Source organism: Mesocricetus auratus, unplaced genomic scaffold (assembly GCF_017639785.1).
Source record: "Mesocricetus auratus isolate SY011 unplaced genomic scaffold, BCM_Maur_2.0 Super-Scaffold_100009, whole genome shotgun sequence".
Classification (NCBI taxonomy): Eukaryota; Metazoa; Chordata; class Mammalia; order Rodentia; family Cricetidae; genus Mesocricetus; species Mesocricetus auratus.
Window position 1 is genome coordinate 29,158,523 of NW_024429193.1, and position 22,914 is coordinate 29,181,436.

The 22,914-nt window shown below is 49.3% G+C and overlaps 1 protein-coding gene across 3 annotated transcripts; it reads right to left on the reverse strand.

Moving 5' to 3' along the window:
- Positions 1–791: 791 nt before the first annotated feature.
- On the reverse strand, positions 792–20,282 carry Pitx2 (paired like homeodomain 2). Of its 3 annotated transcripts, XM_040751803.1 has the most exons (5): positions 20,040–20,282; positions 16,258–16,313; positions 15,662–15,799; positions 4,421–4,626; positions 792–2,049 (listed from the first exon to the last, which is right to left on the reverse strand). In XM_040751803.1, exons 2-5 carry the CDS (start codon positions 16,301–16,303, stop codon positions 1,486–1,488), a joined length of 954 nt encoding a protein of 317 aa, XP_040607737.1. In that variant the 5' UTR covers positions 16,304–16,313; positions 20,040–20,282; the 3' UTR covers positions 792–1,485. The 3 variants fall into 3 exon arrangements, with proteins under 3 accessions (XP_040607737.1, XP_021090215.1, XP_005082874.1); XM_021234556.2 differs by lacking the exon at positions 15,662–15,799 and having other exon boundaries at positions 832–2,049; positions 20,040–20,280; XM_005082817.4 differs by lacking the exons at positions 15,662–15,799; positions 16,258–16,313; positions 20,040–20,282 and adding an exon at positions 5,495–6,318 and having other exon boundaries at positions 832–2,049.
- Positions 20,283–22,914: the final 2,632 nt, after the last annotated feature.

Here is a 22,914-nt window from a genome sequence, read left to right on the forward strand (position 1 = left end):
GATTTGCTTCATTGTCCTGCAGTGTGCAAACTATAATCCTGTATAATTTCAGGAACAAGCAGGTTTAGAATTAATGGGTCAATATTATTTAAAACAAAACACAGGGAGCATGACCTTTGCCTCAACTACATATTGCTCTACAAGGCTCAGGAAACTCCAGTCTAACCCTCGACCCCTGGGTTCTTTGACACACTGAAACGGCTGTAGTTATTAGAAATGGGCTTTGTTTCTTTTAATGTCTCCAAAGGACTTGGAAATAGTAATACAATATAAATGAAGGATCTCTCTACTTAAGCCTCCAAGATAAACGCAGAGGCCTAAATATTTTGAACTGAGGTGTTTCCTTGTAAATTTATTATAGCTGTGTCCCTTCTAAGAAGTTTATGTATATAAACTGTACATGAGTATACACTCCTATATTTCTCCAGAACAGTTTACTGGAGGTGTGGTTTCTTTCTGACTGAGTAAGCTTCCGAATCATTCCAAGCTGGTTGGCATACCTCGAAATTTCTTTCACCTCTCTTCTTTCTCTGGTATTATTTGCTAACAATGGCATTTTATGGATTTAGGCCAAAGAAAAATCCTAGGCACATAACATGTTGCAGCTTCCCACCTCTCCATTGCTGCCCCCCCTTTTAGGTTCTGATGAATGGCTAGAAACTATCTCTACTGAATTTAAATACTACCCTGTATGTTTGACTGAGCTGGCAGAGGAAACTGGTTTGTTTAGGAGGCAGTGACTGAGATACCCTGGCCAGGTGACAGAGAAAGGGAGAAAGAATCCAGACCAATTTGTACGCAGTATATTTTACTCCCAAGAAATAAAACACATTTTTCATATTTGCTGAAAAGTAAAACGATAATATCGTACGAAATGTTATACACAGGATAGGTTGTACATAGCAGTTTCAGAAACAATGCATCCACCAGAGAAACTATTCTAAAACATATTCACACATTTTTATAATAATAATATGTTAGAAACATACAGTGTGGCATTTAGTATATACATTCCTTTGCTTGCAAGCGAAAAATTCTAGCCGATTCTGTATAACATGCTTTCTTTTAAAGCCTAGACTTTAAAAACACTGTCGTGATAGTACTAACAACTGCTTTTATAAAATTAATTTGACATTTCGATATATATACATCCTTTCAGTCATTTTAATGTTAACAATGCTAAACTTAAAAAATAACAAGCTTATAGTAATGTTAAAATGTCATATCCAGTCAAACATTTGTTGGTGTACGCGTTCTTGCAATTGCTGGAAATACTTTTAGGGAAAGATGTCAGACACTTGGGGGCGTTCCTTTGAAACCAAAGGCGCTCTCCTTTTGAATTCAGTGGTTTCTTCTCCTCCGATATCTTCTCTTTTTTTCCTCTTCTTTCCGTAGTGCGCACGACCTTTTAGCACAATTCTCAGTCTTTCTGGGGCAGAGTTGCTCCCTCCGACAGTCCTCGGATCCCCGCGCGCTGGGCGCGGTTCACACCGGCCGGTCGACTGCGTACTGGCAAGCACTCAGGTTGGAGGCCGGGTTCTGCACGCTGGCGTAGCCGAAGCTGGAGTGCTGCTTCGCTTTCAGTCTCAGGCTGGCCAGGCTCGAGTTACAAGTGTCCCTATAAACATACGGAGGAGTCGGCGGCGCGTAAGGACAGGCGGGCGTCGGCACCGCGGAATTCAGCGACGGGCTGCTCAGGTTGTTCAAGTTATTCAGGCTATTGAGGCTGGAGCCCGGGACGCCGGTCACCGCCGAGGGCACCATGCTGGACGACATACTCATGGATGAGATGGAGTTGGGCGGGGAGAACATGCTCTGTGACGACAGGGGGTTGACGTTCATTGAGTTGAAGAAGGGGAAGCTCTTGGTGGACAGGGACGCCGACGTGAGGCCCTTGGCGGCCCAGTTGTTGTAGGAGTAGCCGGGGTACATGTCGTCGTAGGGCTGCATAAGCCCATTGAACTGCGGCCCGAAGCCATTCTTACACAGCTCGGCTTGCTGGTTGCGTTCCCTCTTTCTCCATTTGGCTCGGCGGTTCTTGAACCAAACCTGGGGTGGTGGGGATAAAGGATGAGACAGAGGGCACAGAGACAGTTAAAAACTCACTCACACAAAGTACCAGGAGCCAACCCAGGTCACGCTCTGGCCGCCCCCGCATCCCCCGCAGTCTACATGGCGTGCGAGCCCCTTGAGAGTAGTGAAAACAGCACCGGGGCTTGTCCCAGGCCTTGGCAACGCTCTGAGGCCTAGTCCGCTGCTCCAGCTCTGGCCTCTGAGCTGGGCCACAATGCCCAGCCAAACGCCTAACTGTCTATAGGTCGCTTGACTTCCCCCCTCCCCAACCTAAGCCCTATTTGGGGTCCAAACACACTGTAAAATAAACGGGACCCTTCCCGGACCTTGCAAACTTGCTTCCTTTCGAAAGCCACAGATAGTGATGAGGACTAGAGGCACTGGGGAGCACCCACTCTCCTCCCACACAGCCCCTCCCCTGCCCCCAGTACCTCCACGCTGCCCCCTCCACCCCCTCTGCCCCAACTCGCTAGGACCCGGATGCAAGATACCCTTGCCCTCCCAGAAAAACAACCGAATAAAAAGTAAATTTCGGGAGCTGGGCAAACTGGGGCTCCCGGACCAGCCTGTCTGTAGCCCTCCACCTCGCTTCGCTTTACTCTGTAGCACCCCACTGACACTCGGGCCTCGCCAGCACCGGGCTCAGCTCTGGACGAGACCAGAGCAGTCATCTGCCTGCTCAAGCTGGCCAGCCCCCGGCCCGCGTTCGGTGGCCCCGCCGCAACCCCTCTTCCAATCCACACCCAGCCCGCCGGTCGCCCCAGACAGCGGCTTTTGTGTATTGGAGCGAGGCCTGGCCCAGCAGCCCAGAGCTGACACTGGTGATGTTCCACATTACACATCTCTGTCGCGCCCAGCCGTCTAATCCGCTTTTTTTTTTCCTTTTTCCTTTTAGTCCAGATTTCCTTTTTTCTCCCCCTTCCTCTTTGCACCCGATTGCTATAAAAAGCAAGCTTCACGCACTTGGCTGAACAACTAAGCGCCTGGAAGGAGACCACTGGAGCGAGCACCCTCTGCGGGGGAACGGGGCCTCCGAAAAGCGGGTGTGGTGGGAGGGCTCTCCCCGGGGATTTCAGTGAAAGACAAATTGTGTCTTTATTTTAATGACTTGTCATTTCTACTCCAGGCCTTCTAAACTTTGACCAGGCGAGAACAAAACGTGCAAGACCCACTGTTCCCTGACGCTAAGGAAAGCTAAAGGAAGTCTGACCTTGCTCAAAACCAGGCGGCCCCTGCACGAGCGCTGGCTCCCCGCAGTTAAACTAAAACCACTCCCCACTTCTTCCGGGCTCCTTTATCTACCGGCGTAGCCTAGCCTGAAGCAGTGCCGCCCGGACAGGGTCTTCCTTCTCTTAGCTTTGGGAATGCACTTGAGTTTTTACTTTCCTTGCTGTCTAATATTCTCTTTCTTTTTCTTTTCGCCCCCCTTACTTTCTTACACTTCTACACAGACCGCGTTTTATAAAACGGTGGTCTCTGGAGTCTGCTGGGTTCTGTTTTCCTCTTTCAGAGTCGTAACTATTTTGGAAATGCCTACCGACCGGTGTTAAACCAGGATGCTGCTACTTGGTAATTTATTTAAGCTTTTTATTTTTTTTTCGCCAGTCCGTAAAGGGGCAGATTTGCTACAGAGTGAAGGTAAGCCCTCTTTATAAACCTATAACTATAATTAAGCGAGGGGTGTGAGTACAACCTTCAAAGAGCTGAACTTCCTCGAGAAGATAAATAAACCAAATTGAAACGTCTTTCTTCTCCTTTCTTTCTAAAAGTGCTAGCAGAATAGTCGTTATTTCCAAGGATTACAAAACTAGGGAGTAGAGTTTGAGAGAAGTCTGAATGGCTAAAAACCCCGCCCGGGAAAAGGTCGGAGAGCAACTCTTGCTAGCCGATGGAAGAAAAGGCTGGGCCGGGCCAACCCTAGCGTGTTTCTGGAGGGGTTTCTTGTTCTAGGCGCACAGGTTGGAGCCTGTTCACAGCTCCTGGAGGGGATGGATTTTATTGGCGCTCGTCTGGAGAAGGCAAGCCGGGAACACAATGCCCTTTACTGAGGAATGCCCGCGCGGCTCAGCTTGGGAGGGCGCCGGATGGCCGGGCAGAGAACGGGTGAGGCTCTCGGCGCCTGCGCCAGGCAAGCCGCTCTGCCTGGGAACCCAGAGCAATAACTCCGGGCACACTTGCCGCCTAGAGGCCTTCGGCCTTTTCTTCTTGTAAAATTGTTTCCCACTGTCACCCTGGAGGGCGGCACTGCCTTCCAAACACCACTCTTACCACCAGCCCCGATCTGCAGGGTCTGAAGCTTGGCAAGGCCTTCCCCCTAGTTTTTTCCAGACTGGGTGCTGTCTCCTACCCGGACTCGGGCTTCCGTAAGGTTGGTCCACACGGCGATTTCCTCGCGAGTGGACATGTCTGGGTAGCGGTTCCTCTGAAAAGTGGCTTCCAGCTCCTGTAGCTGTTGGCTAGTGAAATGAGTCCTCTGTCGGCGTTGCCGCTTCTTCTTGGATGGGTCCTCGGCGCCCACGTCCTCATTCTTTCCTTGCTGGCCCTTATCTTTCTCTGAGAAAACAAGACAAAACAAAACAAAAAGAAACACACGGCTTCGGTCAGATTCCTGTTTGCAAAACGTGAGCTCTTAACCGAATCGGGTAGCCAGGCTGCTGGAGGAGGACAGGGCAGTGAGCAGCAGCTCAGTTCCTTAGGGAGCAGTTGTGTCTGGGGGTGAGCGGTGGAAGCGTGGGTGTGTGCGCCCCATTTCCTCCCCTCCCCCAGCGCTGCACGTTTTATTTACACGTTTATCTCACCGAGGCAGGCGATACACTCATTTTTATAGCCTTGCTCACAAGCATACACCCCTGAGAAGACACGTATCTTTCAATACACGCACATGTGCGTGGTTTACAGACAACACCCCCGAACCTCAGATTTCCTTACGGTTTTGGAAGGCCAGGAAAGTGGATGTTAGGATACAGGTAGGAATGCAAGTTGGCCAGCTCTTCAAATGGTGGGGAGGTAAGCCTCGTTGCCAAGGGCCTTTCTAAGTAGCTTTAGAAATACTTTTTAAGAGAGTGAGTCTCCTTGGGAGGTAAAGGCCAACAAGAGACTAGGGATAGGATGGTGGGCAGCCTCTGAACGTCCTTGGAACGAAATGCTCAGGGATTTGTGATCTAAGAAACTGAAGGAAGACCAAGGTGGGCACTGTGGCGTTTGCCGGATTACTTGAACCACAGGAACCAAGCCGATGTAGACCGAATGGAAGGGACAGGGTCACTAGAATCCGGGCTCCCGGAAGTTCTACGTTGAGCTAACAGAACGACCACTCCCACCACGCCTCCCCCAGGAGGGGGCGACTTCCTCGGGGATCAAGAGAACCAGGAGGCGCCGGGGGGCTGCGCTCAAGTGTCGGTGGGGCAGCGCGGCGCCTTACCTGAGGCTTCAGGGCTGGAAGTATCTGAGATTGTGTGCACCTCCAGTCTGTGTTTGGAGGAGTCCAGGGAGCGGGGCTGACCTGGAGCCAGGACCGAAGCCATGGCTAACGCCTGGGGATGGTGACAGAAGGGTGAGGAGGCGGCCGACAGCTTAGTCCCGGCTGCTCGGTGCTCCAAGGGCAGCGGGCCTTTCATGCAGTTCATGGACGAGGGAGTGCGGCGTTCTATGAGTCCCGGGCTAGCGCCCACCGTGCCGCAACAGTCGCCGGTTCTGGGTAGCACTCTAGGCACCGAGTGTCCCCGCGTTAGCCGAGACGGTAGAGCTAGGGGAAGCAACCCCTGCCGAGTCCTCGAGCCAAGTTCCCCCTGTCTTCTCTAGCTGCAGGTTCCAGCCAAAAGTGTTCGGCAGCCGAAAGTCAGGGAGCCAACAGAGACTTGGGGACGTGGGCAGGAGGGAACCGCTGCGAGCCTCTTTAGGGAGCTGACTTCCACGATCCAAAGCGAAACAAGAATGGGCAAAGACCCTTTTCTTGCCTCCCTCCCTCCCCCCAGATACCCCTCCAATAAGGACAGTTAAGGGCGCGCTCTGCCCGCCCCCGGCGCTGCAGCCCTGACAGCGATGTGTCAAGAGTGACAGGGACAGGTAGCTGATATTAGATCCCCCGCGGCGGCTGCAGCCGCCACGGCCACCGCGCTGGCCTCCGAGCACACCCTCCGCGGCGCGCACGCACACCCCCGCGGGCCGTCGAGCTGGAGCCGGGCCCCGCCGCAGCTCAGCTCCAGACACCCTGGCGAGCGACGGGCAAGCTCTGCGGCTCCGCGCTTCCCTGTTGGCCTAACATCTTAAAACCAGAGGCGGGCTTCCTGGTGGAGAGACGTCACTCTGCGGAGGCCCTCCCCAGCTCTCCCCGCCTCCGCCTCCTCCCAGACCTTTCTCGGGGTCGGAGTGACGTGGCTCCACACCAATCGCGAGGCCCCGAGCCGCGGCAGAGGGATGGTTCTGTCTGCACCTATCAGCAGTGCGAGGCCCAAACTAATTCCTAGCTGTGCCCACCCGGTCTACACAGGCGCGCTCCTGGGAATTCTGCTCCTGCCTGGCCAAAGGCGACCTGGCTTTGGGTTAGGTGGAGAGAGGAGGCTTGGAGCCGGATGGTTTGGGAAAAGGAAGAGAAGTCGAGGACCGAAAGGTGTAAGGTTTAGCAAGCACCCGGTACTCTTCCTTTTGTGTCTCACCACATCCATTTCTAGACCAGAACCCCCCCCCCCCGCCTCCACCACCACCTCTGGCCAGGACAGAAAGAAGATGTGCTACCTACAGCTACGAAGTTAAAAACATCAGCAAATCACCTTTCCCATCTTAATTCCGCCCCCACCCCATTCGCCTGTCAGGTGAATGTCGCGCTAATCTGAGGAAGCTTTACTTTAATTGCAAAGAAGACAGAGTCTTGAAAATGCAGGCTAATAAATTAGAAATCGAGAAGAAAATGGACCCGTCAAAAGGAAATTACCTTGACTTTAGTCGAACAACTGCTTGGTGGTTCACTCTGGATTTATACATGAATAAAAAGTCGCCTCAAATCACGTTCGCTGTAATGCTTATTAGTCCCCAGACAGAAAACTCACAATAGAGTAGAAACCCTAACCCAGCGCTTTCGAAATGCTGAAAGCTTATCCATTCTACTTAACGTTGATTAAGACACATCCTAGATCTTTCAAATTCCTTGTACACTGTATTAAGTTCGTCCTAGCCAGAGAGAGAGCTATGCTTTAAATTCGACTCCCTTGTTTACTTTATTATCAATCAGATTCAAATCCAGGCTTTAGCCCGTAGAATCAACAACCTTGAGCTAATTATATAGAAAATATGCCTTAATGAATTTCCATACAATTAAGGACGTTGCCAAATGACCAATTTCAAGGATGATTTTTAACAGTCATTTTCTTTTCCTAGGGAGCTCAAGGCTGTCTTGAATCATTAAAACACAGGCAGAAACAGTAGGTTTGCGCTGGAGGGGGGGTAGAGGACTGTTCAACTAGGACAAGCAAAGTCTTTTTCATATATATATAAAACAAAACAGATCACTTATGAAGGCATCAGCATGGTGCAGCGTTATTCCAAAGGAAATTTAAGTTTCAAAGAAATACATTTAGATACATTCATTTTTTTTTCTCAATTCGTTGTGGGACTGGAAGGGAGGAGTCCGCGCTCAGTCAGGGAGTTCTTCTTACCTAGCTCTCAGGAGGTTCTGGGTTTGAGATCTAGACACACACACACACACACACATACACACACACACACACACACACACACACACACACACACACCTTTTGTCCCCCAGCCTAGGTCAGCAGAAGAACACAAAGTAATCTACCCCTTTCCTCTGGGTTCTGCATTGGTGATTGTTTTACTGTGGAGTTAGTGTTATCATCGTGGAACGTAATTTGTTTGACGTTACAGTCAATGATTTGCAACACCAGTATAAGGAATCTTCAGCAAACTCCCCTTCCAGCCCTTTTCACAAGGTTGGGGGACCCTGGCACTAAGCAGATGAAACTGACTACAGATATATTTATAACATTTGTCTCTTTTACCCTTACTCCCCCTTCCCAACACACTATCAACAATTCCTCCCATCTTAAATACACAAGGCCATCCAAAGGACCAACAGGAGAATTGCTTCCAGTCTTGTCACACCACTGTCAATCCATTTTAAGAATTTAGGTACTAGAGAAATTTCTTCATAAGCTTTAGGTCAGCATTGTTGGTTTTTAACCTTTTTTTTTCTAACTCACATTATTCTGCGCACACACACACACACACACACACACACACACACACACCTGCTCAGAGCAGAACACATGCCTGCGTTAACAGAGGCTCATGCATCCAGCTATATTAGGTCCTCCAACCTTATCACTAAATTGCACACATTACACCATCAGCCTGTTGGTAAAGAAGGTTAAATTAATTTACATTCTACTCATTATCTGGTGCTTAGATGACGCATTTTATCCCTGAGATTTGGAGGGCCAATCTCCTTCTCAGACCCCACAGCGGTTCACTGAAGACAATGTTCTTACATTTGTAGTGGGTTTTAATCTGATAAGACTCTCATTTGCCTAAGTCTCTTAAATAAGGGTTTTAAATGTTTCTCGCCATTTTCTTATTGAATTTCCTCTAATTCCCTCAAGATCATAAAGTATATGTGTAAAGTAAATATTTTCTCCTGTGCACTTGCCAGCGAATGACCTACAACTAAGCCAATATGAATCTTTCTTGCCCAACATGTTTACTAGTCATATTCTAGTTTCTTCTATAAACCTCACCATCACTGTGGGTGTCACAATACCATCGCCCAGAGTGCTTCATTTCATGATAGACTCCATTGCATCAAAGCATGGAAGAATCTCTACTTTGGTGGGCATACTCTTCTTTGCCTCAAGATTCGAATGGGGAAGCATCAAAACCAGTTGGTTGTTTTTTTTTTTTTTTTTTTGAGACTACAGATCTTTTTCAAGGCTCCTTTTCCTGCAGAACTGAGCAGGTGCAAAGAGCCACATAGAGTTCCCAGATCATCTCCCATTCAGCCCGGAGACTTTCAGCTTAAGCTCTGTTGATTCCACGCTTCTAGCAGAACATTCAGATATGGAAAAACACATGGGGGTGGGGGTGGGGCGTGGCTCAGCCAGACCCCCAAATGGATGGAAAGCCCAAGGGTAAGTGGTTGCCATATTATGGGAGATTTGGGAAAGATATAGATGTACAAACAGCCAGGTCTAAATAGATTAAAAAATAAATTTAAATTGCATGGAACCACTGAGGTCAAGAGAATAAAGACATTTGAACAGTATTCGGAGAACGCTGCTTGAAGTAAAAAACAGAATAGCATAGCATTGAGGCATGTCCATATATATACCTGTGCACACATGTGTACGCATGTGGGCACACACGTACACAAGCAACTGATGCAAATATGTTTTAACATTCTTTTCACAGTCATCTGACCCTTTCCTACTTGCTCTTCACATGCCAACTAGTCCTGATAGGACGTCAGCCTTCTCAGGACCCAAAGGGTTCGTGCCAGAGTAGGTTGTGGAGGTGTTTGATGGAGACCAAGAAAGGCCTTGAAATGAAGATTCCAGGGTGGTAACCAAGTTTGGAGTTGTAATCAACTATTTGAGATCTGTAGACAGTCACATAGATGAAGAAGAGGTTTGAAGTCAAATCGTGTTTTCAGTGAGTTTGGCACTACTGCGAATCCAAGTGGATTCTTCTTGGTCGACTCTAGATATTATGGTGACCACAGCCATCATTAGAGAAGTCTTCTATTCAAGAAACAAACATTAAAAAGGAAAGAAAGGAAGAAAGAAGAAGGTGTGTGTGTGTGTGTGTGTGTGTGTGTGTGTGTGTGTGTGTGTGTGAAACCTGTGCTCTGTTGTGTGTCTTCCTTGGGGCCAAGGAGAGGAAACCTAGTGTTAGGAGGCACTAGGGTCCCATCAACTGGGTTTTCTTGCTCACTCCTTCAAAGAAAGACTCTCTAGGAGGGAAGTATGTGACACAGGGTCAGGCGTGTTTTGAGCTGGTATTTGCCACCGATTACCCGATTACTGTCTTAAAGTCTTATTTAATTTCACACTCTTTAGTGTTAGTTGAGCAAACTCCCTCCAGCTATTCCAGCTCTGTGAGCAGTAAGTCTGTCTGGGCAGTAGTTGCGGGGAGTATGGGCTGGGACTTAATCAACCAATCCTCAAATCTTATAAAGCTTCTGCCCTCAGAACTCACCTGGAAGTTAGAGGGTTCCCTGAGCTATCAGGCCATAAGGAGGTGTGTGTGTGTGTGTGTGTGTGTGTGTGTGTGTGTGTGTGTGTGTGTGTGTAGGGGGTGCTGGCCATGTGATGGGTAGTGAATGTGTGAATGGGTGCTGTGAGGCACAAAGGTTAGACGAGATCTGGCACCTAGAGAAGTGGCCTCTTACTCTCTCTTTCAACTGAGTGGGCTTTTTCACATACCAGGCTTGAAAAGACCCTGCCCTTAACACATGCGCACATGCGAGTGCACACACACACACACACACACACACACACACACACACACACGAAAGTGACTACCCCTCCCAACTTAAAAGCTTCTTCAGCGTGGATGATTTTTTTTTCATTCCCTAAACGCAACAAAAGTTAAGGTTTGTTAAAAGAGAGGATTCGGCTGTAAATCAGAAGGCCGAAGATCAACCAACACTGCAGTCCTATAAAAACATACTCGGTAGACCAGAGCCGGTAGAGTCCCTCATCTCTGTTCTAATTGCTCAACCTCTTGAAGCGGTTTTGGGGTGATAACTTAAGAGGATACTAGGGTGCCACTGGGAGGTATCTCCCTATCTCCCGCTTCCCAGTGAGAAAAATGGAAGAGACCGAGGGGAAGAGGGTGCTGGCACTACTAACCCAAGAGCAGTTAATGCCCCCCCACATTTGCATGTGAGCATGGCAGGTTCACTAGACATTCATCTCATTTCTAGAAAGCATCACTTTCCTTAACAGGGAGATTGGTATAGTTAAATGTGACTTAGAGGCATGGAGAAGAGAGAAAAGGAGGAAAGGAAACAGACAGTGAGCAGGAGAGGAGAAGGAAGCTGAGAAGAGCAAGGGCAGGAAGAAAACGAAAATGAAAATAAATATAGATATGCAGGTTTGGAGAAAAGGAGGTGCAAGGAACTAACTGAAGTCACTTAAAAAATAATTGGATTAAATCAATCCTCTCTCCAGCTCATGTTCACCTCCTTTTCCTATTTCTCTCCCTCTCTCTTCTTTCTGTTTTTTCTCTCCCAGACATGCTGGTAGCTAACATTCAGCATTAGTTGCCATGGTGACCATAAATCACATAAATCCAAAAATACCCACCTATAATCTGAGATGAAGCTTTTATTTCCCTAGCGAAATAATATTTTAAAAGCTGTCAGCTGACAAAAAAAGGAACCCACCTCATTGTAGTAACCTTAGTAATGTATTACTCTAAAGGTTTAAATTAAAATGTCAGCCTGTTCAAAACATGCTGGCAGAATCTTGGGCACTCTACATCAGATTCTCACAAAGAAGTTGACTCCATCACTCCCAATGGTTGTTCAACACACACACACACACACACACACACACGTGCGTGTGTTGCTCTACTATTTTCTTGCCTGCACCTCAACTACTTCAGTCTTAATGGACTCTAATCACTGGTTTGTAAAAGAAGGGAGTGAGTGCCCCGTTAAGGCTTTTTAGGGACCTTTTGTGTTGCACATGGGCATTTAATCGATTTGGGGGTGGGTGAGCTTCGGATGGCTTTTGGATGGGTATGCCTTAGAGAAGTCTAGAAGAAGAGCTGGAGAGAGCAAAGCTGCATCTTGGAGGGTTGAGCAGTCAAGTACGTGGTTAGCAAAACCAAGAAAGGGTGGGTCTTGTCTCCCATTCCTGCTTTCTTCCCCAGCAGAAGAAACTTTCCCAGTTGGAGTCCCTGAGGAGGGGCCTGTGGCTGCATTGGGCCTTTTGTCTTCTAACTTGGGCTTGTTGTCTTTTGCCTATCTTGGATTACAGGGTATTCGCCTAGATGAAGAGCCATTAATTACCCATTCAGTCAATATTAGGAAGACGACAAAGCTTTTTACATAGGATTAAGAAGACATCAGATTGTTCCATTAGTATATTCCTGCTCACGAATAAGCTTTCGTTATACATTTCCTTTTCCCCGGAGTCGCTCTAACAACTGCTGCATATATTAACAGCAGCCTGTGCGCAGTAACAGCCCAAGCAGTCTAAAGAAACTTTGAGAAAGGAGGCAGTCCTTTCTCCTGCAAAGAACGCTGGTCGCCGCTCGTGCCACCGATCACCAGGGACTAACTACCTGGACATCTGGTACAATTTCCCGCTGGGACTGGGGGTTGCAAACCACAGGCAGAGAGGCGGCTTCTGCCAGTGTCACTGCAGGTTTAATGGTGGTAGAGGTGGTGTTCAGCGGGGGGAAAAGAAAATAGACACCTGCCACCACCCAGTCCTCCTGGCTTTGCTCTTGCAAGCCTCCGCTCTCCTTAGTTAGCACCTATACCTTACCTCCTCGTCACAGCCACGGTCTCTCCACTTTCCCACATGTGTGTAACCTTCTTTCTCAGGGCTCAGATCCCTGCCCCAGGAACCACCATTCTGCATTTTGCTACAGAGATTTAAGTGGCTGCTGTTAGAAGATCTCCCATTTAAGCAGCTTCATAATGTTGAAGGAAAAGAGAGTCATGTTCTTTTGTAGTTAAAATGAGGAGGCTCACCAACATTTTCTGACTAAGTGACTGGGGGTCCAAGAGGGAAACTGTGCCCAGTCAAGAGCCAGAGTTTACCCATATCCCCCAAGGGGGGTTGAGTTGGCAGAGTGGGAGAAGGGGCATGCGGGGACCCAGGGTATCAGGAGGGACCTTAGTTTCCTTCCAGGCGGGGAAATCTGGGACTAGGTGTGATCAGAAAGAATACTTTCAGTCCAGCCATTCTGTCAAAGCTATTTAAAAATTAACAGCATGGCTGGGGGTAGGGGGCAGAGGGTGACGTACTGGCCACTTGTCACAGGGCAAAGTGGACAGGCTTTGAGGCCAAGCGGGTAGCAGCGCTGTGGGCTTTTTGCTCTACAGAAGCTACTCCCAAACATTCTGCACTCTGTTCTCTTCCTGAAGGTCAGGACCATTGTAAGAGTTCCTAAAAAACTCTTGCAGAGTCCTCAACTGGCCTCTGCTCCTTTCTGAAGGACTGGCCAAAAAGCCTCTCTCTCCCGGTGCAGGGCCAACTCTCTCCTCTCCTGGCTCTCTCACCCATACACTGCCCGATGGTGGGTATTGAGAACCCTGGGACAGGTGGATAGAACTGGGGTCTCCCTTAAGGAGCAGGCAGGGTGGTTGAGGGAGGAGAGGAAGGCGGCATCCTTGAATATCAAGGCTCTCTCTTTGTCATCGATGCCATTTAAAAACATGTTTTCCTTTTTAAAATAAAAGGAACCTCAAAAGCACAAAAAATAAATACTAATCAGAAGTTTGCCTATTCCATAAACTATTTTGATAATACCTGAAAGGTACTTAACTCTGGCGACCTTCCTGCAGTGATTGAGGACTTTTGCTTACTTATGTATGTCATTTAAAAAATATATCAATTCACACACACACCACACACACATCACACACACACCACACACACACACACACACACACACACAGAGAGAGAGAGAGAGAGAGAGAGAGAGAGAGAGAGAGAGAGAGATTAAGGTTTTCAGTATCTCTTTCCATCACATGCCTCTTTTTAAATTAATGCCATTAAACGCGTTTGGGCAGCAATTTTTTTTCTCTTTGATTCAAAGGATAGGAAAACGTATTGGGTTGGCAATATGGGGGGAAGGGCCTTTCATATACTATCTAAAATAATCGGGACTGAAAGTAAAGGCTCTCTCTCTCTCTCTCTCTCTCTCTCTCTCTCTCTCTCTCTCTCTTGCTCTCCATATTTCTCCACCTACCATTTTCTATTTCCTTTCTTTTTCCTATTCTCAAAAGCGAACGCCAGGGTGCTTGACAGTGGGGACTGGACTCCGTAGGCTCCAGACACATCCTGCTCACCTACAAGAATCTTATCACCAAGGACTCTTTGAAGGGGTCCTGCGCCTCTCTTCTCAGCTACAAGTTAGGCCACCTAGCCTCAGAAACAGTTCTCTGGGTCAAGGAAATCAGAGTTGGGGGTGGGGTCGAGTCCTCGGGTCACAACCCGCAGGATGTAACTTGCCCCACGCAAGGTCAGCCTTGCCCCCTGCGAAGTCACATTCGAGCTCCCCCGTCAGAGCCGAGGCCGAGTTTACACAAAGAATTCTGCTTGGGAGTCATCTCTGGTCTTGATTTTTAACCATATACCAAACATTCTCCGGTCTAATAATTTATTTTTACGACCTATTATCAAACAGAAGAAGAATTTAACACAATCTTAATGACAGAAATCACCCGACATTATCTCTGCATTGCCCCTATTTAACCCCTTGGGGTTAATCCCGGACAAGTGAGCGTTTAACTGGCCCAGCAGGACGACCAGGGATGTGTGCAGTGTCCGGCAGCCAAACTGCAGCTTGTCTTATGGGGTTTATTTCAACAAATGATGCTTTTCTCTCAGATGCCCACAGAAAGCCTTTGCTTTTTTTCTTAGTAATACTTTTTGTTTACTTCAGGGGAGTTCCAAATTACCCCCTCTGGCACACATTACATTGTGTCCTTACACTTTAATCCGGAAGGAGGGGGTTAGGGGCCAAGAGAGCTGTGGGGAGTTTTATCTCCTCACACTATCAAAGGTCAACAAGCTCCTAAGGTTGGGCACTTAGGACGGAGGCTGGAAAACCCGGAGAATAGAAAAAGCGTAAATTGGAATTTTACATGCATTCCAAATGAAGGCTTCTCCATATACACACAAACATTATTTAAGGACACATTTCTAGTTCCTCAAGGCCTTGGCTGTACGTCGGAGACATTTTCCCCCCTTGTGCTCAAGCTTGCATACTGGTCTAGGATGAAATCAGCCAACCAAAGAACCACATCATCCAAGCCCAAGACCTAGTAGCTAGTACAGCAGCTGGGGCTCTCCAACAGAAGCTCACAATCCCAGCGGCCCTCGTGTGCTGCGCGCAGTTGGCTGGCTCGGGCTCTGCAGGGCTGTTGTCCGAACCCAGACCCTCCGAAGCGAGCCTTCAATACAACTTTGCAGGCTTTTGCCTGGCGCCATAAACTGCTCCCACCAGCCTAGGTGGGGCATGGCTCTGAGCTGCGAGGGACAGGGTGGGCCCTGACGGTGCTGCGTGCAGTGGGACAGGGTGAGCAACAGAGGTCGCTGTTGGACCACTTTGCACTCCAGCTGGAGCGGTCGCGGTAGGCTGGGCCGTGCGCAGGGGATCAGACCACAGGGAGAGAGAAAAGGGAGAGGTGTTGGGTCTCAGGAGTGCAGTATAATTTGTGGAAAGGAATTAAAGTCCCTGGGACGGCTGCTTCGCGTTCTACCCAGAAGCCAATTGTCTAAGTTCTGCAGCGGGGACACAGGCTGTGGCGGCTTCGCCCTCCAGTGTTTCACGGGAGGCCCAGAGTCCCGGAGGCGGGAGCCCGGCGCGCGGCCTGCGCTTCCCTCCCCCTTACCATTGGCGCCGGGATGCTGCCGCGGGAACAGCTTGCTGCTGGCTGCCTCTTTCCGGCTCTCGGGAGAGTCCGTGAACTCGACCTTTTTGATTTCGGAGTCTTTGGAGAAGAGACATTCAACGGCCGCCGGCTGCACGCCTGGGCCGCGAGTGCGCCCGCCCCACGTGCGGTGGCAGGGGACGCCAAAGGGCGGCGGAAAGGAGCCCCGGGCGAGGGCCAGGGTTAGGGGGCGAGGCGGGACGGAGGAGAAAGAGGGACAGAGAGCAAAGACCCCGTTAGAGAAGGACAGACCGCAGGCCCAGCCCCGGGACCCCTGACGACTCAGCGCGGTGATCTGTCCCTGTGCCACCCGTTCGGCAGCCGGGAAGAGTGTCAGGGCAGTCGTCGCTCGCTCGTTCACCTGATCCCAAACTTCCCCAAGAGGACAAGGCCGCGGCTGTACTAGTTTGATTTCCTTTTTGCATAGCCCCCAACCCCTCCCCCGGAGAAAGCTCCAGATGCGGGGGTGGCCTCTCTGCAGAGACGGTGCCTTCTTGTCGCCTTAGCTTGGCGCAGTCTCCCGTCCAGGGACCCGAGCAGGAGAAGTGGGCTCTTACCTAATTGCACACACGCCGACACTAGTTTGCGACAATTGGTCTCCATTCCCCGTTATCTGCAAAACAGAAGAGAGGCACGGCTTTGAGAATTGGCGGCCGTCGGGAGCCTGAGGCTCAAAGGCAGCTACCTGTGGGAGGTCAGGATCAACTCTAGCTGTTGACTGACTGCTAGGTGCTGGGGTTCCGCATGCTTCCCCAGCCGTAGAGCCTCTGGGGGCCGAGCAGCTCTTCCCAGCCTCGAATCCAGGACTCCCACCGATGTTTACCTTGAGGGATTTATATCCCCAGATACAGGGGAAAGGCCCAGAGGTTAGGAGGCCATTAAAACCGCGGGCTTCTGGAGTAGCTGTGGGAACTAAGTCCAAGGGCGCCTAGGCCGGGGAACAACCTTAAGCTTCTACACCATTTGGGGTGGGTAGAATGGACTTGTCTTTAGAAAGATCACCATTCAATACGGTGTTAGTCAGTTTGAGCTCAGCAAACATTTGCAGAAGGCCAGAGACAGCTTGCCCCGTCCTACAAAGCAACTTTCCCTCCGTTTTCTGTAATTCGGAAAGAGAGGAAATCTCGGCCAAGGGTGCTCCAGGACCGAGCTGAATTAAGGCCTCTCATCCACCAAGAGTCGCGTTTCCATATTTAGCCACGCTTTTCCCTGGAGATACTCATGCAGCCATTTATTTACCCTAAAGTATGATTTAAGATCGCAGAGCTGAGATACGCGATGGGCTGAACGAGCAGGGAGACCCGGGCAAGCGTTTCTGGAGGGACCGCCAAGCCCAAAGCAACAGCACTGGAAGGCTGCTCCTCCAGTTTCTGCCTTTCCCGTCTCAGGCAAGCTAGATCCCTTTCAAATTTCCAACCGCAGCTCAGACAGCCAGGCTTTTGACGAGGCCCCTTTCCTTTGCCACAGGCAAACCGGGTGAGGCGGGTGGCGGAGGGCTAGATGGAGTGGCTGTTTTCAGGACAAGAAAGGGAAGAAGGCGCTGGGCTTTTCAGGCCCCTGCAATCTCCGCTCCTGACTCTTGCTAACCAGGCTTCTCCTGCAACCGGAGGGTCCATTTCCCCTAGAGCCCAGGGCTTGGAGATGGGAGCCGGCTTTGCCAGACTGGTCGAGGGGCAGAAGCAGGCCTAGGAGCAGTGGGCCGAGTTTTGGCCTGAGTTGCATTTCCACGCGCTCCTCAGCCTCTCCTGGAGCAACCCAAGCTCTAGGGGACTCTGGCCAAGGTCGCACTGCCTGGAGGAGGGGCCGCCGGTGTGGTGACCTGGGGATCCAAGAGTGGGGAGCCACACACACAGTTCCCCCCACCAGCTAGCGAGCACCGGGGTGGGGACTCTGCGGATCCTTGTGGACCCGTGGGCCCAGAAGTAGCAGTTTGGCGGCTCCAGATTTAGCGATTCTGCAGTAAAATCACAGGATTAGTCCCTGATTGAGATGTCTGTTCGGGAGATATTACAAAATTCATTATCACAGCTTTCTACTAACTCGATATGAAGTAACACAGATGGGATTTTATTAGTCCAGACTTCAAATGTTTACTTATGATAATTTCGGGGGAAATTTGCATGTCATCATCATTTCGATAATCTTTTTTTTTTATATGTCTGAACTGGCTGCATTATTAGCCAGTAGCCACAGCATTGCAGATGGCAACTGCAAATAGTTTTATTTATTTATTTATTTTTTAGGGGCTGAAATACGCAGAAGAAAAAGACCTGAACCCTGGGTGTAAAGTCAGTTACTATACATTTCCCCCACCCCCATGCTTTGGTGCTGAAGACCAAACAAAGCAATAGTAAGCAAACCTTCAACAACCAGTGGGCTTCAGCCCAAGGAATGAAAAGAAGGCCAAGTCAGTGTCTCTTAGTCCCTTGCTACATGTCCTTGTCACTTTAGATGCATTTTGCAGCAATATGAGTCCTGAGACTTTAATTTTCTACTCCATATAATGACTAGGCCTAATAAATAAGTCTAGTCTAAATAATTGAGGAATAATTTTTTAAGGAGGATTTTCAAGCCTTATCTGATGATACTTAAACTTGCCCCATCAAGGCAGCTAACGTGTGACAAATTTCACTGCCAGATTACAACAATGGTTTTGATGGCTAATCTCAGCGTTTCAGATAGGAGACTTTCCCTGATTTGAAGCTATTCTCATGCCAGAAGTTCATATCCTGGTTGGAATGTACATGCCAAGCAATCTGGTTCGGGTCAACTTCCATTCTATATCATGATCATGTTAAAAAGCACTACACAGCAATTAGCACGCACAGTACCACTAGGGCCAGACAGACAGGCAAGCAGTAAGAAATAGAGCAGTTTGCTTACAAATAATTTCCGATGAGCAAACATAAGAATGAAACTGTAGAAGAAGCTAAGGTCCTGATCATTCAAAAAAAAAATCCTTCCTCATTTCACCCTCCCCATCCATTTCTTATCCCAGAGCAGAACCGTTTCATGGAAAGCTGAAAACGAAAAGGCACGAGGACATATGTTTTAAATGAACTAAATTGGTGTGATTAGCCAGTAAATTAATTTGCAGTGGGTAATCATTTAAGGAAATTAAGACACCACTTTAACACAGCTCTGCATCTGACCATGTACAAGGCTTGAATGCTGTGCGGAATGTGTGCTTCTGGAGCACTGGAAGAGGCGACCGTGCTCAACTCACAGGACAAAGCAGGGCAATAACTTAAACCTACTTTTGATGAGGCAAAGCAAAAACAGCCTATGAATGAAGTAGCTACTTAATTTTTTTAACCTAAAGTTTGATTATAGGAGGCCTGTGCTCATTTTCAATCTCATCAACAAGAAAACAAACCCTCAATTCATTTTGGTTACGAACTTTGTTTTTGTGAAATTATTGGTATATGCATTTTAGGTGGAATTGTCTTCAAATGATAGTTCATTTGTTCAGAATATCTTTAGTTGTGATTAATGGTCTGAAAAGGATACAAGGAGATGTCTTAGAATCAGGTAGTTTAGAATGTATAAATGTCTATTTTTGCAATTCATAATAGCAAAAGTTTCCCCGCATTTTAATTTGCCTTAATAAAATACAGGACTCCGACATAACAGAAAAAAAATGTTCCAGCTCCTAGGATAGTTTGATTTTTAAATTGTCTAGGGAAGATGATTGAATTGGAATAAAAATATCATATTTCTCCGGTTTGGAATCACGTTTTTTACTTAGTTACCAGTTGCAAAACAGTTGCCTCCCTGCTTACAGTTAAAATGAATCTTCTGGTGTACAACATTGGAGTTGACTGGTGATCAATTTAAAGGATTTATAATCCGAAGTAATTGTACGGGCTTGGCATCTAGGCCTGGCTCCCAGGTAATTCGCTTGGGCCCGAGAGGTCACTAACTGCCAGTTAAGATAGAATCTCTTTTTTCCAATGGGTAATGATGGGAAGGGACTAATCTATTCCAGTAGCCGAAACTTTGTAGCCGGCCCTTTATCTTGGGTGGACTAATTCTCGGCCGGAGGATTTCTCCTTATCCTGTGGGCATCGAAATTTCAGGGAAGATGTCTCGTTTTAAATGCCAGCCATGATGTCTGGCTTCCCCTAGACTTCAACGCCCCGGCAGGATTGTTCTAGTGTCTGCGGCTGAGGACGAAAAGAGCAGGGCTCTCTGCAAGATCTGTTTGCCAACTGTGCTACCTCGGGAGAAACAAGCCCGGAGAGCCACAAATCACACAGGGCGGAGGTTCTCCAAAGTGGAACAAATTTCCAGACTCGCATTATCTCACAGCTCTGTGGGAGAGAGGGCCTCCACTTACCGGCTACCGGAGAGAGCGGCTGTCTCCGCGTCCCACCGCTTTCCAGGGTGACTGCCAGGCGGCGGGGGGCTCGGGCTGCAGAGCCAGCGCCGTGGAGCGGGCCTGGGGGGGAACCGCCCGGATCGCGAGGGAGCCAAGTTCCGAGAGGATCCACGCGGGGGGCTGCGAAAGCTAGCGGGCGCGGGCAGTTTCTGTCTGCTGCTGCTCTCCAGCTTTCTCGCTCGGTCTCGCACTCTCTCTCCCCTCCCTCGCTCTCATCCCTCTCTCTTCCCTGGGCTCCGATTCCGTGTGCGGAGTGACGTGACGTCAGCAGAGATTCCACCAAACTCCAGTGCACAGTGGCGCGCGGGCGGGCGGCCGAGCCTGTTGTGCGCTGGGCGATCAAGGAGCGAGCACAGGGCTTGGGCCACTGCGGGGGGTGGGGTGGGGGCGAGCGTGCAGGGGCTACCGAGGGGACGCGGGGCGACGGGGGCTGGGAAGTGAGGCCCTCGTGCCGGGGTGGCTGCGGCCCGGGACAGAGCCCAGGGGGTGGGGGTGGGGGCAGGCAGCCGAGCAGCCGGGCTGGAGGCTTCCACCGGAGCTGGCCTGGTTAGCAGGAGCCAGAACTCCAGGTGGGGAAGTGGGGGGACGAAGAGGGAGGATAGGATGGACGGGAAGGAAAAGGATCTCGCTTCAAACCCCGGGCCCTTCTCAATCTGCGTGGGAGGGCCGGAGACAGTAAACCTACCAGCGCGCAGAGCAAAATCTGTGTTGCTTATGAGGAAGGGACAAGGAAAGTGGCCCATGGTGTGAAACAAAGGGCAGTATGCCTTGGTTTGACTCGGGTGAGGCTTCGGGAGTGTGGGTGTGAGTGTGCGAGCGAGCGCGAGACCTCCTTTTGGGCCTGCAGAGTAGGGGAAACCTGGTTACTGCACAGAGTGACTACAGGGCCTGTGGGAGGGGAGGGAGAGATTCACAGAGGGCAGCAGATGCGGTGGCGAGGAGATCTCCGTGGAGAGGTTGGGAAAATGGGGTGAGCTAGCCGAAGGTGGGAGGACCACAGCAGAGAGGGGGTGGGGGCTGTGGATCATCGCTGGAGGCCTGGACTGTCACCCAGCGGTGGTTGACAGGGCGCCGTGTCCGAGGTCTAGGCGGGTGGGTCCCTGCGCTCCTACTGTAAGAGCAGGTAGACAGGGCCACCGGCCTGCCAGTGTTCGGGATGGGCTCTCCTGCTCAAGCCTGGGACTCTCAGAGTCTAGAATTTCCTCTGCTGTACCCACACTCAATAAGTTCACCCCGGGTCACGGATATCTCATTTTTTAAAATGACGAGGTTAAGGTTCCTGACTGAGAGTGGTATTAGGTTGCATGGGGTGGGGGTGGGGAAGGAGGAGGAAGTTTTCCCTCAAGTGAGCGTTTGCTCTTAAAAGTCGGGAGTATTTAAGATTGGAGGGGTCATTCCTACTCCAAAACTATGTCCTACTTCTAAATCGTCATTTTCTGATTTCCTAAGGAGCCTGCATTTTGGTAACGAACAGGATATTTTGCCTGGACTATAAATATGACTCGCCTGGACGACCAGGTGTGAAGGCGTCTGCCAGGCATGTGGGACAAATTTCGTTCGATCTCAAGGTCATCCTGTCAATGCATGTTTTAGGAAACTATATTAGAAAAAACACCACCACCACCACCACCACCACCACCAACAACAACAACAACAAAACCAACCGTGCCTCATGCCTTTGCATTTTCCCACCATTATTAATTCTTGCTTGGGAACAAACCTAATCAGACCCGGCATTAAAGCTCATTTGTCCTTGGTCCCTAGCAGGAGGCAAAGTTTCCACTGAATCCATACTGCTCCTCCTAAATTAGCACCAATTCTTGTAATTTGAGGAAAATACAACGAACCCTCTGAAGAATGCTCACGGGAGGTATACACGAGGAACTCTAACCCAGGGCTACTGCATACATGCTGAGCTTTCTCTGAAATTGGGGACTGTCTGGATTATGCTGTTTTTTTTTTTTTTGAATGACTCGGTGTTTTCAATTCATTGGTGTTAGCAGTAAAAACAGGCAAACAAACTTGCTCAATTTGTTTTGAGTGCCAAATCCCTTCACTTTGAAATAGCTCACAGTCGACAGATGGACTCATTTTATGGAAAGAGTTAGCCTCCTCAGCCTCGGAGGCAACTGACGAGAGATCTGCATTTTAAGCCATCTCTAACCTTGAAACATCCATGAAAACCCAAACTTTCTCTTCTTACCTAATGGAAACACAAACCGGTGCTATTTAAAGGAAAAGAAACGGGGAAAATGACCATATTCTTTTTATTTCCTCATTGTTTCTAAATCTTCTAAAATAATTTTAAAAAATCAAATATCTACAACAAGTCCTCCAACTGAACTCTGTTGTTACCTCACCGGAACATGTCCTGGACAACATTTTCATCTCTGCCCATCCACAATTTTTGCTAGCTCCTCACCCTCCTAAATAATGGGCTAATGTCCCACTTTGCCTTCCCCCAACCCTTTGCATTTTAGAAATTAAGAGGTGCTCCTAGTAGATCAGCCTGACCAGGAGCTGTGAGGCTGGGGAACCTCACAGAAAAGTGGGAAGAATGTGAAAATCAAGACCGGCCTGAGACCAGAGAAAAAGAGAAAGGAACTGCGCTGGAGAAGCGCGCATTATCTGCCCAGGCAACTCTTTCCTCCCTTTCAGGATTCTGAGCTTTGCAGCCAGGGCTGGGGGAAGGGGCTCCGGGAAGCGCAGTGGGCCGATCCACAGCTCCTCGTCTGTCGGGAGTCTTCCCCCGCCCTGCCTGGCTAACCCCAGTCCACGCGGCTGCAGTCCCTTCGTGCTGAGCTGGGTCTTCGGCTTTGCCCAGCACCAGTGC